Source organism: Hemitrygon akajei, unplaced genomic scaffold (genome assembly GCF_048418815.1).
Source record: "Hemitrygon akajei unplaced genomic scaffold, sHemAka1.3 Scf000159, whole genome shotgun sequence".
Lineage (NCBI taxonomy): Eukaryota > Metazoa > Chordata > Chondrichthyes > Myliobatiformes > Dasyatidae > Hemitrygon > Hemitrygon akajei.
Window position 1 is genome coordinate 88,670 of NW_027332045.1, and position 16,550 is coordinate 105,219.

General features: G+C 46.6%; 1 protein-coding gene across 1 annotated transcript in view; it reads right to left on the minus strand.

The window, feature by feature from the left end:
- Positions 1-16,550, minus strand: part of LOC140724080 (zinc-binding protein A33-like) — a 60,957-nt gene that overhangs the window by 6,133 nt on the left and 38,274 nt on the right. The window contains exons 2-4 of the mRNA XM_073038563.1: positions 5,973-6,206; positions 4,262-4,284; positions 4,056-4,174 (exon numbers count right to left, since the gene is read on the minus strand). Coding sequence (XP_072894664.1) covers positions 4,056-4,174; positions 4,262-4,284; positions 5,973-6,206 — 376 coding nt within the window. The remainder of the gene's footprint in view (positions 1-4,055; positions 4,175-4,261; positions 4,285-5,972; positions 6,207-16,550) is intronic.

Below are 16,550 nucleotides of genomic sequence, written 5' to 3' on the forward strand. Positions count from 1 at the left end.
GCCCCTCTGTTCCCCCGTCCGTCCGGGCCGATTTGCCAAGGGGAGAAAAAGAGTCGGTGCCTCGCTCTCGCCTCTTCCCGTTACCGCCTAAGCCCGTTGAGCCAAAGCCCTACACTCTGCTGCCACCCACTCCGCTGCCCGCTGTATAGGGTGGTCATCTTTTCAAACTCTCCGCGCTGTCCTACGCAGTCTCGCCGTTCTTGTACGCAAAGTTTTTTTAAAAAAACTTCCTTCCTTCAGAATCTAGCTCCCACGCCGCCCTTCTTAGATAGATAGATAGATAGATAGATAGATAGATAGATAGATAGATAGATAGATAGATAGATAGATAGATAGATAGATAGATAGATAGATAGATAGATACTTTATTCATCCCCATGGGGAAATTCAACTTTTTTCCAATGTCCCATACACTTGCTGTAGCAAAACTAATTACATACAATACTTAACTCAGTAAAAAAAATATGATATGCATCTAAATCACCGTCTCAAAAAGCATTAATAGCTTTTAAAAAGTTCTTAAGTCCTGGAGGTAGAATTGTAAAGCCTAATGGCATTGGGGAGTATTGACCTCTTCATCCTGTCTGAGGAGCATTGCATTGATAGTAACCTGTCACTGAAACTGCTTCTCTGTCTCTGGATGGTGCTATGTAGAGGATGTTCAGTTATCCATAATTGACCGTAGCCTACTCAGCGCCCTTCGCTCAGCTACCGATGTTAAACTCTCCAGTCCTTTGCCCACGACAGAGCCCGCCTTCCTTACCAGCTTATTAAGACGTGAGGCGTCCCTCTTCTTAATGCTTCCTCCCCAACACGCCACCACAAAGAAGAGGGCGCTCTCCACAACTGACCTATAGAACATCTTCAGCATCTCACTGCAGACATTGAATGACACCAACCTTCTTAGGAAGTACATTCGACTCTGTGCCTTCCTGCACAAGGCATCCCAATCTAATAAAACACCTTCAGTCCTGTATTCATCACCCTGTTCCACACTGTCCACATGAAATTCAGCAAGGCCTTTGATGTCGATGATAGACCACACTTGGAGTATTGTCTGCATTTCCGGTTCCCGAATATGGGGAGGTTGTCATTACACTGGACAGGAGGCTTCAGGGGGATGTTACCAGGACTGGGGGGGCTTGGCTTAAAGGCTTGGGCTATTCAGCTGTAGTGTAGGATGTTCAGGTATGACCCCTTATCGAGGTAAATAATTCATAAGGAGCTTAAATAACGTTTCTTTTTCCAAGAAATGGGAGTACAGAACCAAAGGCCTCAGATTGAAAGTGAGACGGGAAATTTTTATGAGTGGTCTATCGGGTAACATTCTCATAGAGAGGGAGGTTGGTAAATGGAATTTGCCCTCAGACGCTGTAGAAGCAGGTAAAAATAAAATACTGTAAAATAAATTTAGACAGGTACACATATAGGAAATGGTTAGAGGGATGGGGGGGGGCAAACAAACACAAATGGGACATGCTCAAGAAGACATCTTAGTCTTGCAGATTGATGAAGTGGGCCGTGAGTTCAACATCCATCAAACCCTCCCTGATCATCCTCCTGAGGAATCTCACCCCGGAGTCTGTCTGTGAAGTGTTGATGTGACGTCACGTCAGAGGGCAGCTCAGTGCCACAGAACAGACAGACTGGGTAAGGACGGCAGATTTCAATCCTAAATGGGAATTTGTGCCTATTTCTGTGGCCGTGTGTCGCACTCTGATAGTGTGTGTGTGTGTGTGTGTGTGTGTGTGTGTGTGCGCGCACGCATATCATCTGCAAACTTGGAAACAAAGCCATCTACTCTAGGACAAGAAGGTATGAATTCAGGATTGAAGGACGTCCTTTTAGAACTGAGATGCGGAGAAGTTACTTTAGTTCGTGTGTGGAATTTGTTGCGACAAGTGGCTGTGGAAGCCAAGGCATATTTAAGGCAGAGGTATATCGGTTCTCATTTAGCCAGGGCAACAAATGGTATGGGGTGAAAGCAGGGGAGTGGGGATGTCTGAAAGAATTGGGTCTGCCCATGACTGAATGTTGGAGCAGACTCAATGGGCCGAAAGGCCTATTTCTGCTCCTATATCTTACGGTCTATTCCATCAGCTGAATCTTGATATACAGCATAAAATGATGGTGCCCTAGCACTGATCCCTGTGGAACACGAGTCACTGGCAGCCAACCAGAAAAGGATCCCTTTACATTCATCCGCTGTTCCCTACCAATCAGCCAATGTTCTAACCATGCCTGTAACTTTTCTGTATTACCATGGCCTCTTAACCTGGTTACCACCTTCATGTGTGGCAACTTTTCAAAGGCCTTCTGAGATTCCTAATATACAACATCCCCTGCATCCCCTTTATCTATCCTGCTTGTAATCTCCTCAAAGAATCCCAACAGGTTTGTCAGGCAGGATATTCCCTTAATGAAGCCATGCTGACTTGTCCTGTCTTGTCCAGTGTCACCAAGTATTCCATAACCTCATACTTATCAATTGACTCCAATTTCTTCCCAACCACATAGGTGAGGCTGACTGTCTATAATTTCCTTTCTGCTGTCTTCCTCCTTACTTAAAGAGCTAAGTGACATTTGCCATTTTCCAGACCTCTGGCACCATGCCAGGGTCCAGTGATTTTTGAAAGATCATTTGAAATGCCTCCATAATTTCTACTGTAACCTGTTTCAGAACACTAGGGTGCAGTTCATCTGGTCCGGGTAACTTATGTACCTTTAGGTCTTTTTGCGTTTTGAGCACCTTCTCCCTTGTAACAGTAACTGCACTCACTTCTCTTCCCTCGAACCCTACAACACCGGGCACAGTGTTAGTGTCTTCCACGGGGAAGAATGATGCAATATACTCATTTAGTTCATCTTTATCCCGAGTTATTATATATCCGGCGTCATTTTCCAGCAGTCCTATACCCACTCTCATCTGTTTTACAAACGTATTTTTTTAGCAATACTTGAATAACAATTTGATATTGTTTGCTAACTTGTTTTACAAAGACAGGTGTGTAAAAAGGTCCTGAAGGATCTTTGTAGACCAGAGTCACCCCAACCACAAACTGTACCAGTTGCTACCATCCGGGATACGGTACCGCAGCATAAAAGCCAGGAGCAACAGACTCCGGGACAGCTTCTTCAACCAGGCCATCAGACTGCTTAACTCATGTGGACACAACTGTATTTTTATGTTATATTGATCAGCATGTTATACATATTGTTTATAATAAATTACTATAAATTGCACCTTGCACATTGCGACAGAGATGTAACATAAAATTTTTTAATCCTCATGCGTATGAAGGATGTAAGTAAAGAGGTCAATTCAATTCAATTCAATTCAATTTCATGTTTCATTTTCCTATCAGGATCTCTTTGTTTTTACTTCCTATGTAATTGGTCCCAAAATGCAACAAGATATCTGGCTGTTTTCCCTCCCTCTCTAAAATGCTGCAGACGCGATTCGAGGCATCCCTGACCCTGGCACCCAGGAGGCAACATACCATTCGGGTGTCCCATTCACATTAATAGATTCTCCTGTCTGTTCCCCTGACGCTTCAGTCCCCGATCACGACCACTCCCCTCTTCTGCCTCTAACAACAGTGAGAGATGCTGATCCGGAAGGGGGAAGACCTGTGTCAGTCAGAGTCTGCACTCACAGGGCACATGAAGGACTTGCGTATTTTCCTGACAATCCCGGTCACCACACTGATACCCGCTTTTATTCCCTACAATATCATCAAGTCAGTATTAAATTCCCCGCTACTGAGGTAGGATTCAAATTCATGTCCTGGTGTGTTAGTGCAGTGTGTCTGGGATCAGGACACAGTGGTTCATCAGCCAGTCCGTGTATTGGTTGTATTGTGACCCTGTGCTGGTGTGTCCAGGGGTCTGACATCTCCAGCTGACCATGTGACAGTGATGCCTCCCAGTCAGTGGGGTTGATGTGAAATAAACTTCAGTTCCCCTTCAGCCCAGTATTACAGACAATCTTTGCCTCAGATTGGAACTAAATTAACCCTCATGAGTGGGGAGGAAAGAATCTTTGTAAGTTTTACCTCGATTAATAGCATCAAGCGTTTCTCTCAGCACTGTTTTCAACAAATAGGGGTGATCGAATTTTTCAACCGGTAGGGTCTCATCTGTCACTGACAATTCCTGGACATCGTCACTGATTCTGTAAATATTAAACTGCTGGTGATAAACTGGAATTTTGAACATTTTTACAAATCCATACAGGGTTTCAGTAAAGAGCCTGTCCTACCTTCTGTTCCGACGAGCTTCCTCCTGAAATAAATAAAAACACAAATCTGATTAGACTTGGACTTACTGTCCACATCCTGAATTTCATCCAAATCATTACAAGGTGTTGAAAATTCCCACTCCCACAGTCACACACACACACACACACCAGCAATACAGAACCATGGGGAAAATTACAGGGAATATTTCTCAAAATTAGACCAATACTGAGAGGATGGAACTGACAGGATGGAACTGACAGGAAAGACAGGACAGGCTGTGCATTACCATCTGGATAAGACGTCAGAATGATAAAATGGAACAATTTAAGATCAGTGATGGATTTGATTGCGCGAAGGTGGAAAAAGTACCTCGATTATGGCTCACACGAGAAGACACAGGTGCTTGGAAGTAGTACAGAGGAGATGGCCAGGGTAAGTGTTTTGGAATGGGTGGAATGAGCTGCCAGCAACGAAGGTGGAGGTGGATGCGATAGGGTCTTTCAAGAGATTCTACATAGGTACATGGAGCTTAGAAAAATAAAGAGCTATGGCTAACTGGAAGTAATTTCTGAAGTAAGTAGATGTTTGGCACAGAACTGTGGGCCAAAGAGACTGTATTGTGCTGGAGGTTTTCTTTGTTTCTATGTTTCGATTTATGGACAGACCTTCAGTCCAAGATAAAATGCCAGGTGGTTTTTAGTAAATCCCACAAGAAATTTAGTGAAGAGGATGTGGAACTCAGTGACACAGGAGTGGTTGAAATGGAAATGACTGTGATGGGGAGGCTGGATAAACACGTGAGGGACCAGGGAGTTCGGGGCACTGTTGCTGGTTGTGGTGAGTAGGTGGCAGGAGGATTGTGACAGAGGGGAAACTGATAGAAGATGGACAGAATGGCCTGCTCATGAAGGAGAATGGGACACAATCCCATGTAAAACTTATCTGAAAATGCAGAGACAGTGAAAGTTTCTGTAATCTGATGGAAACCGGATATGGAGGATAAGTCTGATGTGTGGGTCACATTCTTTGTTCTCACTGATTGACAGAGAGACCCTCACACCCACCGCACCAGACACACTCGCAGCCTGTGACTGGAACTGGGTGTTAATGGGAGTTTTAGAGGATATTTAATGTGGTAATTAAGGAAACAGTCAGCAGCTCTGTGTTATGATCAGAGTAAATCATTTCAGAAAAGATTGCTTTCTGTCCTGGGATGTACAGATGTTGTGGAAGTCCAGTTTTGGGGAAACAACAACCCTGAAAAGTTGCATCAATTGTATGGTGAGAAACTGTTTACTGCCATTTGTAAATGCTGTGTGCAGGAGCAACGCATCTGTTTTCTGTCTGCATTGTATTCTGTGTTACGTGTTTATTTCGATAATCAGTCACGTGAGTGGGGACCTGGTGAAAGTGAAGGGAATAAGTTACATATTTGTACTTTGCTCTGGGCTGTTTTGAGCCTGCGACTGGCAGATGCTGTATCTTTTGTTGACCGATTCATTGCAGTTTAATTTACGATGAATTATGCTGAAATTTCATTGCTTAAATATTGTATGTTGCTGATAAAGAATCGAATATCAATCTGTCTCCGATCTGTCTAACACTCTGTGTGAGGACACCAGCAGCGGCAATTGATTTGGTAGAATTGGCCGCTGTGCTGTGTTTATTTCAAATATACCACTGTTCATTTAGTTCAATTTTAAAGAAACAAATTGAAATGTAATCCCTCACCTTGAGAAATATCACACCGTCTTTTTGATCTATCTGTTCCTTTAACTCTGAGATTTCCTCCTGAATAATCCTTATAGTCTCTTGAATCTTAAGAAAATTTTTCTCCATTGGGTTGAGAATCCTCTTCTCTTCTTCCCTGAGATCCCTGAGTAAGCTCTGCTCTTTCTCAGTGATAATCTGTCGCAGTTCATCAAACTGGGATGTGATGTGGGATTGAAGACTCTGTGACTGTTTCTGTCAAATGAAAGGTGAAGATTAGTTTGCTGTATTGCTGTGTTGTATTTCCTTATGACATTATGGTGACCATTCGGTCCATTTGGGTCCATACTACTTCTGAGACATTCCCATCAACCCCATTCCCTCACGTTTTCCTGAAACCTATTCTCCCCATTGACCCATTAACTCCCACCTGATTCACATACACCCTTCCCCACCCTCACAGGGTTAACTTTAATTAACCATTCATCCAGCCTGTCCTTGGAAAGTGTCTGAAACTGTCATGGCCACAGGGAGAGCATGCAAACTCCACACAGACAGCAGCAGAGGTCAGGATCGAACCTAGGTCACTGGAGCTGCGACACTCGGCTATTCTGCATTAAATGGAGCAAAGCTCGACAGTAATATCACAAATTCCGCTCAGGAAGCCTCACCCGAACTCCGGATATCTTCTCTTTCTGTTGCTGCTCCTTTTCCTGGAAGTCTGATTTCTTTTTTGTGAGAGAGTCTAAGGAAGATTTTAGCTGATCCTGGAAGTCAGAGAGTGAAGGAAATAGAAACAAAGATGCATCAAAATAAACAGGTGATCAAACCCGATTATCACACAAAATGCCGGAGGAACTCAGTGAGTCAGGCAGCATCTATTCAGGGGAAATAAACAGTCGGTGTTCCGGGATGAGACCCTTCATTATGACTGGGAAGGAATGGGACAGAAGCCAGAATAAAAAGGTTGGGGACGAGAACCAGCTGACAGGTGACGGGTGAGACAACGTGAGGGGGAACGTGGGGGAGGGTGATGAAGTGAGGAGCTGAGAGGGGACAGGTGGAAGAGGTAAAGGGCTGGAGAAGAAGGAATCTGATACGAAAGGACAATCGATAATGTTAGAAACGTGAGGAATGCAACTGATGGGGTCCTGCGTGATGACGAGGGAGGAGGTGTAGGAATCAGATGTTGCTGTTGTCCCGCTCGCAGGCATCAGTGACAGGAGGGAGATCAGTGGAGAGGATCTGGTGGATAAGGGAGTTATGTAGACAGCGATCCCTACAGAGCCTGGAGACTTGTGTGGAGGGAGTGGAGGGGGGTTGTTGGACGGAAAGATGTGCTTGGTGGTGGAATCCCTTTGGGGATGGGGAACGATATGTTGCGAAGAACGATATGTTGGTTATGGAGGCTCGTGCGGTGTTGAGGATGGAGTGAGTATCGATTCAGGGTTAGTTTTACCTTGCAGATTTTAACAGCTTCTTTAATCGGCTTGAAGCGGTGCTCTCTGTGTTCCTGCGCGTCTCTACAGATCAGACAGATGAGTGTCTTGTCCGTTTCACAAAACAGCTTCAGTTCTTCCTCATGTTCCTCGCAGTGACGTTTACTTTCCTTCCCTTTCGGATTCAGGTTTAGATTTCGAGCTTTTTCGGCCAGATTTGCTAAGGCCCGATTGACCTTGAGGGTGCGGTCAGCAAACACCGCTCTACATTCTGGGCAGGAGTTTCTCTCCCCCCTTTCCCAACACCGTGTGATACAAGAGCGACAGAAGTTGTGTCCGCACTCCAATATAACCGGATCGGTGAAGAAATCCAGGCAGACGGGACAAATTGTCTCCTCGGTCCAACTCTCGACCTGTCCTTTCGAAGCCATGTTAACTTCCAGCACTTCCTGATTCAGAATGCTTTCACTTCCGGGAGCTGCTGATCCCCTGCAGTACCGCGACTGTCCACTACGCGCGCTGCAGACTCGTGGAATCAAACAACTCAGACACAACACAGATTAAGCATGTCGGAACAGTCTCAGGGAATGAACATTCTGCTGCTGGATGTGTTCAGTGGGAAGTAATAGTGGTAATCTCCATCGCAGGGTGGGATCAGCAATAGATTAAACAGATCAGAACATAAATGAAAACTCGGCCATGGACTGCCTACGCCCGGCTGCGAAAGAAGAGGAGTTGGGCCTCGGTTTGCAACCTCATCCCGAAAAGTGGCAGTGCACAGAACTCAAACTGAAAGGCCTCATCCATGACATCGGACGGACCTTCCCCTGGAAGACGATTGAAGTCGTGTAGTGAAAGGAGAAGCCACAGGGCCAGTACCCTTCGCCCTGGACAGGGGACTCTGACGAGCTGCTGTTGGCGGCCTGTGCTCCATAGGAGTGATTGACTAAAGAAGAAGCAGAACAGAAATGAAGCCGGAGAGAAGAGCCTGGTTCAGTCCGAGGCAGGACGGAAAGGGACAAGTTCTGAAAAGAGAGGCACAAGTGACTGCAGATGCTGGAATATCGAGTAAGGAACTCGAGGGACTGAGCGGTTCAGGCAGCATCTGTGGAGAGAAATGTAAAATCGACTTTCAGGTCGAGATCCTTCAGCTGGACTGTTTCAAACTGAAATCTCGATTGCCATTTCCCTCAGATGTTGCATGACCCGTTGAGTTCCTCCAGCATCTCGGTTTTTAATTTTTTTCTCGCGGTGTACAGAGTCAGACTGGGGTATAAAACCGGGGTTAAGTAACTATTTAAAACAACTATTAAATTAGTTCATGCCATGAAAGTGGGGATGTCGAGAGCGTATTGTGCTGTGACAAGACAGATGCTGTGTCTGCAGGGAAACGTCCAGGACTGGACATTCTACGTCACAGGGTGGAAAAGATAATTTTGGTCGGTGAAGTCCTGAAGAAACTTTCTGACTTTACCCATGACTGTCCCAGCTCCAGTGAAAGGCCAGTTTCCACAATTCTGGACAGAGCCCAGATGTTGATGTTTTTTTTAACATAAACATTATTTGCCATGAAATATTCACAGGGATAAATCGTGCAATGTCTTTACCCGAGGATCAGTGAGCCTTCTGTCACGCAGCTGCTGTGGCACAGGCCCTTGCATCTTTCTCCACAGATCTTCACCAGCCCACAGTCCGCAAAGAGGTGAGTGACCGTCTCGTCTCCACTGCAGTAATCTCGGGGCAGCGCGCTGTGGGAGTGATCTCCGGGCATGCAGCAAGGATCAGACGGGGAGGGACCCTCTCCCCCATATCCCCAGTATGTCTCCCGATCATCAAAGTAGTTCATCGCCTTCCTGATGAACCGACACAAGGTATTGGTTTCGGCCCGGTACATCCCGGGTGGATCCTCCCAACCACTGAGCACATCTACATGAAACGCTGTCGGAGTAGAGCAGCATCCATCATCAGAGATGCTCACCACCCAGGCCAGGCTCTTTTCTCGCTGCTGCAATCAGGGAGAAGGTACAAGAGCCTCAGGACTCGCAACACCAGGTTCAGGAACAGTTACTACCCCTCAACCATCAGGCTCGGGAACAACACAGGATGACTACACTCACTTACCGTCCGTTGAGATGCTCCCACAACCAATCATCGTATCAAGATGAGTGAAATCGGAGGTAGTGTGAATGAGACTGATCGCATTGGGCCTGTCTCAGAATTAGAGAAGTAAAAGGGACAGGCTCAATCTCACAGGATATTGATAGGGTCGGGGCAGGAATGATGTTTCCCCGGGCTGGGCTGTGGAGCCAGGGTTCACAGACTGAATATCACAGTTCACCTCAGCAGGACTGAGATGAGGAGAAATTTCCTCACCAGTGCAGCGAATCTTTGGAATTTCCTCCAAAGGGTTTCTAAATTTAATAGACATATTCTGGGGCTCAGCGCTGATGGGGACATTGCGGGAAAGTGGTGTTGAGGTCAAAGGTCAGACATGGAGCGGGTTCAGATGAATTTCACAAGGATTATTCCAGGTATGAAAGGGACGTTTGATGGCTCTGGGTCTGTACTCGGTTGAATTCAAAATGGTGAGGGGAACCTTATTGAAACCTTTTGAATGTTAACAGGTAGAAGAGTTAGATGTGGAAAAGATGTTACCCATGGTGTGAGAGTCTCGGACAAGAGGCACAGCCTCAGGATAGAGGGGCGCCCTTTCAAAACTGAGAATCGGAGAAATGTCTTCAGGCAAAGCGAGATGAATTTGTGGAATTTGTTGCCACATGCAGCTGTAGAGGCTACCTCGTTGGGTGTATTTAAGGCAGAGGTTGATCTGTTCTTGACTGGACATGACATTAAAAGGTTACGGGGAGAAGGCCAGGAACTGGGGGTGAGGAGGGAAAAAAGGGTCAGCTGTGATTGAATGGCGCAGCAGACTCGATGGCCAGATGGCCTAATTCTGCCTTTATGTCTTATGGTCTTATAGTGTTATGTTCCGAGTGAAGGGCAGAACAGGCGCAAGGGGCCGAATAGCCTGTTTCTTATTTGCTAATCCAGGTGTTTACCTTTGCGACTTGTTCTACCCTGGTCTTCAACCTGTCAGAATGCACAGGGGAGCGGTGAGAGCTCCGGAGATCCGTCGGCAGCCGCTGCGGTTATTTCATGTTCCTGTTGTTTATTGCTATTTATTAATGTTTGCATTTGCACAGTTTGTTGTCGTCCGCACTCTGGCTGGTCTTTCACTGATCCAGTCATAGTTACTATCCTGCAGATTTTCTCCCCATCGCCGCAGCAAAATGCTTCTCGGGGTTGTATGTGGTGAGTTATCTGTGCTCTGACAATAAAATTTACTTTGAACTTTGAGCCTCGGGGAACTTGCTTTGATTCGGTGAACAAACTGTGACTGACATCTCCAGCTCCCAGCAGCAGCCCGTCTTCAGACACACTCACAGCCAATCAACGGCACCGCCGGGGAAGTCTTCCTCCTATTGGCTGAGGGGTGTCAGTGGGCGGGATGCTGAATGTTCGGAGCGGTCCGAGGTTTGGAACTGAGAGCGAGTGGACCCGAGGAGAGGCCGGAGATTGGGAGTTAAATTTCGGGTAAAGGTTGCAACACCAGCCGGGTGAATCCTTCCCATGGCAGAGGTAAAGCGACTGGTGGAGATTCCGTGAGATGTTTCAGCTACACGGAGGGTGCCCGGTCTTTCCCCGCCGAGAATCGGGGCCTGTTGTCTGGACTTTCCTCCCAGACCTGTCCCCTGCTGCTGGGAGCCCGGGTCTGACCCGCAGCGGCTGCCGATGGATCTCCGGTGCTCTCACCGCTCCCCTGTGCAATCGGACAGGCTGAAGGCCAAGGAGAACAAGGCGCAAAGGTAAATTCGTGCTTTCGAAAATAGGAAACAGGAGTAGGCGTAGCCATTCGGCCCCTTGCGCCAGTTCGACATTTCACTCCGATCATGGCTGATCTTTGATCTCAGCGCCACTTTCCTGCAACGTTCCCATCTTCGCTGAGCCCTCTAATATGCCTTTTGACTTTAGAAAACTTATGGAAAAAATCCAAAGATTCGCCGCACTCTTCTTCTAAGTTCTGTGAGCTGACATCTGATTCTGAGTCTGTGACCCCTGATTCAACACCCAGTGAGGAAAAACGTCATTCCTGCCCCCACCCTGTCAATACCTTGTGAGACTGTGTCTGTCTCAGTCAGACCACTTGTTATCGCTCTAATTTTGAGACAGGGCCAGTCAGTGTAATCTCTCTGACTGGGAGGGAGACCAGACCTGTGCACAGTGTTCCATGTACGCTCTCACCAGGACCCCATATACCTTCAGAGGAGATCTTTATTCTTGTATTCAAACCTTCCTTCCCATTCAATGCTCTTCATTTAATATCGAACTCAAACAGTGAACAGACACAACACAGCCTCAGCCATGAATTTAAAGGGCATGTGTTGCAATAGTTTGAGCTTCATACCGGGGGCCACGGAGCAAGCAGACTGTCACAAAGGGAGGAATGTGGGAGTGTTGTATGTCTGAGCCCAGCTGTGTGTGTTTGTGTATCAGAATCAGGTTTAATATCACCCGCATAAATGGTGAAATTTGTTGTTTTGTGACAGCAGTACATTGCAATACATGGTAATAAAAAGTATAAATTACAGTAAGTATTTATAAATTAAATTTAAACGTTAGTACAAAACGGGAGGGAAAATCCTGAGGAAGTGTTAATGGGTTCATTGTCCATTCAGAAATTTGACGGTGGAGGGGACGAAGTTGTTTCTGAAACATTGAGTGTGTCTTCAGGGTCCTGTACATCCTCCTTGATGGTAGCAATGAGACGAAGGCATGTCCTGGGTGATGGGGGTCCTTAATGATGGATGCCACCTTTTTGTGGCATCATCTTTTGAATGTGTCCTGGATGCTGTGGAGTCCAGTGCCCATGAAGGAGCTGGCTGAGTTTACAACTTTCTGCAGCAATTTCCGATCCTGTGCAGTGGCCTCTCCACACCAGGCAGTGATGCAACCAGTTAGAATGCTCTCCACAGTACATCTGTAGAAATTTGCAAGTGTCTTTAGTGACAGACCGATTCCCCTCAATCTCCGAATGAAATATAGCAGATATTGTGCCTTCATTGTAACTGCATCAATATGTTGGGCCCAGGATAGTTCCTCAGAGATGTTGACAGGCAGGAAATGGAAACTGCTCACCCTTTTCACTTCTGATCCCACGATGAGGACTGGTGTGTGTTCCCTCGACTTCCCCTTCCTGAATCCACAATCAATTCCTTTGTCCTCAGGATGTTGAGTGCAAGGTTGTTGCTGCGACACCACTCAACTTGCTGATCTATCTCACTCCTGTACTCCTCCTCGTCACCGTCTGAAATTCCACCAACAATAGTTGTGTCGTCAGCAAGTTTATAGATGAGCCTAGACACACAGACGTGGGTGTAGAGAGAGTAGAGCAGTGGGCTGAGCACGCATCGTTGAGGTGTGCCAGTGTTGATTGTCAGCAAGGAGCAGATTATATTTCTGGTCCACACAGACTGGGGTCTCCTGGTGAGGATCCAGTTGCAGAAGGAGGTACAGAGGCCCAGGTTTTGGAGCTTGTTGATTACAATTGAGGGTCTGATTGTGTTGGACGCTGAGCTGTAATCAGCAGCCTGACTTGTGTATTGCTATTGTCCGAGAGATCTAAGGCTGAGTGGAGAGCCCTCATGTTCGCCGACACAACCCCTTATTCTGCGCACACCCCCAAATCCGTCTGCATCCCCCAAAGTCATGTGCCTATAAACCACCAATCCATAGCTCAATCACCAACTCAGTGCGCACCCACACATGCTGACATCCCCCGCAAACATAGCCCTCAGAGCAGGAATTATTTCAAACAGTTCCCGAAATGCCGGTCTCAGTATTAAAAATCGCCACTCCAGATCGGCCGATACATCCAATTCTGGGAGTCACTCAAAATCCGTGTACAGCCACATGTGAACCTCCATATTTGACGACACAGCCCTACGTCTGCACAATTCGCGAATCAGTGCGCGCCGCCATATTGGAGAATGAATACACCCTGTGTCCGTGCGCAAACCCAAATCCCTAAATGTGCGCTATCACCATTTCTGTGCGCACCCCAAATCCCTAAATGTGCGCTATCCCCATTTCAGTGCGCACCCCAAATCCCTAAATGTGCGCTATCCCCATTTCAGTGCGCACCCCAAATCCGCTGACACTCCAGATGCACTTTAGATTATCTCAGAAGCAGAATCGTGTCACAGTTCAGAAAATGGCTGCCTCGACAATGAAATTCTAATTCAATCCATGCTCGCCATGCCCATCCCCAAATCTTTGTGCATCCCCCAAAGCCGAGGGCTTCCCTACATGCACAACAGTTTACAATCATTTCAAACAGTTCACAAAATATTTTCCGCCGCATGGAACAATAGGAAAAACAAAGTTCAACGTGCAAAGAGCAAAGACTTGCTGTACATTCCCAAACCAAAAGCTGTGGATGCACCATGAGGTATATCGTCTGCTGAAGCCTAAATCTGTGGCATTCAAATCCGCCGACACAGGTCTGTACCAGAAAACCGGGTATGACTTGCGCTTGGCTACTTAAAGCGAGAAAAGAATATTAAAGCAGAAAGAGGGGGGAGGGAAAGATGTGCTTGGTAGTGGGATCCCGTTGGAGGTGGCGGAAGTTACGGAGAATTATACGTTCGATCTGGAGGCTGGTGGGGTTCTAGGTGAGTACAAGGGGAACCCTATCCCGAGTGGGGTGGATGGCAGATGGGGTGAGGGCAGATGTGCGGGAAATGGGAGAGATGCGTTTCAGAACAGAGTTGATGGTGGAAGAAGGGAAGCCCCTTTGTTTAAAAAAGGAAGACATCTCCTTCGTCCTGGAATGAAAAGCAGATGCGGCGGAGACGGAGGAATTGTGAGAAGGGGATAGCATTTTTGCGAGGGACAGGGTGGGAAGAGGAATAGTCCAGGTAACTGTGAGAGTCTGTAGGCTTATAGTAGATACCAGTAGATAAGCAGTCTCCAGAGATGGAGACAGAAAGATCAAGAAAGGGGAGGGAGGTGTTGAAAATGGACCAGGTAAATTTGAGGGCAGGGTGAAAGTTGGAGGCAAAGTTAATGAAGTCAACGTGCTCAGCATGCGTGTAGGAGGCAGCGCCAATGCAGTCGTCGATGTAGCGAAGGAAAAGAGGGGGATGGATACCCGTATAGACTTGGAACATAGACTGTTCCACAAAGCCAACAAAAAGGCAGGCATAGCTGGGACCCATGCGGGTGCCCATGGCTACATCCTTGCTTTGGAGGAAGCGTGAGGAGCCAAAGTAGAAATTATTGAGTGTAAGAACTACTTCCGCTGGACGGAGGAGAGTGGTGGTAGAGGGGAATTGGTTTGGTCTGAAATACGAAAAGGAGCGAAGAGCTTTGAGATCGTTCAGGTGGGGGATGGAGGTGTATAGGGACTGGACGTCCATGGTGAAAATAAGACGGTGGGGGGCAGGGAGCTTAAAATCATTGAAAAAATTCAAAGCGTGAGAAGTGTCACGAAACTAGGTGGGAAGAGATTGAACAAGGGGGGATAAGACAGTGTCAAGGTATGCAGAAATGTGTTCGGTGGGGCAGGAGCAAGCTGAGACAATAGGTCTACCTGGACAGGCAGGTTTGTGGATCTTGGGTAGGAGGTAGAAACGGGAAGTGCGGGGCATGGGAACTATGAGGTTGGTGGCAGTGGATGGGAGATCCCCAGAGCTGATAAGGTTGGTGATGGTATATGAGTCAATGGCCTGGTGCTCCTTAGTGGGGTCATGATCAAGGGGTAAATAAGAGGAGATATCAGAGAGTTGTCACTGTGCCTCGGCCAGGTAGAGGTCGGTACGCCAGACAACAGTAGCGCCCTCTTATCAGCGGGTTTTATAGTGAGATTGGGATTGGTGCGGAGGGAGTGGAGAGCAGAGCGTTCGGAAGGAGTTAGGCTGGAATTGGAACAGGGTGTGGTGAAGTCGAGACGGTTGATGTCCCGTCGGCAATTAGTAATAAAGAGATCCAGAGCAGGCAGAAGACCAAAGCGGAGTGTCCATGAAGAGGAGGAGGGTTGAAGACGGGAGAAGGGTTCATCGTTGTGGGTAGGAGAGACCTTGCCAAAGAAGTAAGCTCGGAGAAGTAGCCGGCGGAAGATGAGTTCAGCGTCCTGGCGTACGCGGAACTCGCTGAGGTGTAAATCCGAGGCCCTTACTGAGGACAGAGCGCTCTGCCTCAGAGAGTTGAAGGTCGGAGGGAATGGTAAAGACCCGGCACGGATGAGAGATGGGAACAGAGCGGGGAGGGAGGCTGGTAGTGCCAGTGGAGAGGGAAGGGTTGGGGTGAGAGGAAGATGGAGCCTCTGAGGGCCCAGGAGCTGACGATGGGATCTGAGGGAGAGGGGATTGCAGAGTGGTGGTGGGGGAAGGGGAGACGGCCTTTAATAAAGCCCGTTTGATTCATAGAGATGATTTAAGTTAAAATATTTTCAGATAAAGTGATCGAAAATGGCGGAGATGAACAACAATAAAAATAATCCGGGATTCCACAATGGGGGTAAAAAAAGAAAAAAAAACAGATTACAAAGCCCGAAAAAAAAGTCGGTATCTATCGACGCAAGCCCCAGGAAAAGCATCGATGCTGTTATAGCTCCGCCGACGTGAATAATGAAAAAAGTAATCTCTGTCTCCCTCTCCCGGACATAAACCTCATTACAGTCGACATATAGTTAACTGGAAAGGATAGTGTTTTTCTTATCAAACAAAACGACCTTCAATTTGAAAGTTACCTTCATAGTATTTGATAAGGGAAGAAAAACACATCCAAATCAATTCTTGAAATATTTACACAAAAGAAAAAAAATCGCCATCTTTAAAGTATCCAATCTATTTTTAAAACACAAGAAAAAGCAAATAATGACTTAAAAGATCTTCAATAAAGCATACATAATAAAAAAACAATTAATTCATTTAAATGCTGCAAAATGTAAAAAGTTCTAGATAGTTCAAACTTAACTACAGCCTATCAACAGTTCTCCTACTATATCTTCTGAGGTTAAAACCGTCCAAACCAGGCTTTTTCAGAAATAAAAAGGAATTTTAAGCTAAAAACTTTCTGTGACCAAAAGATCTTCCAGTCT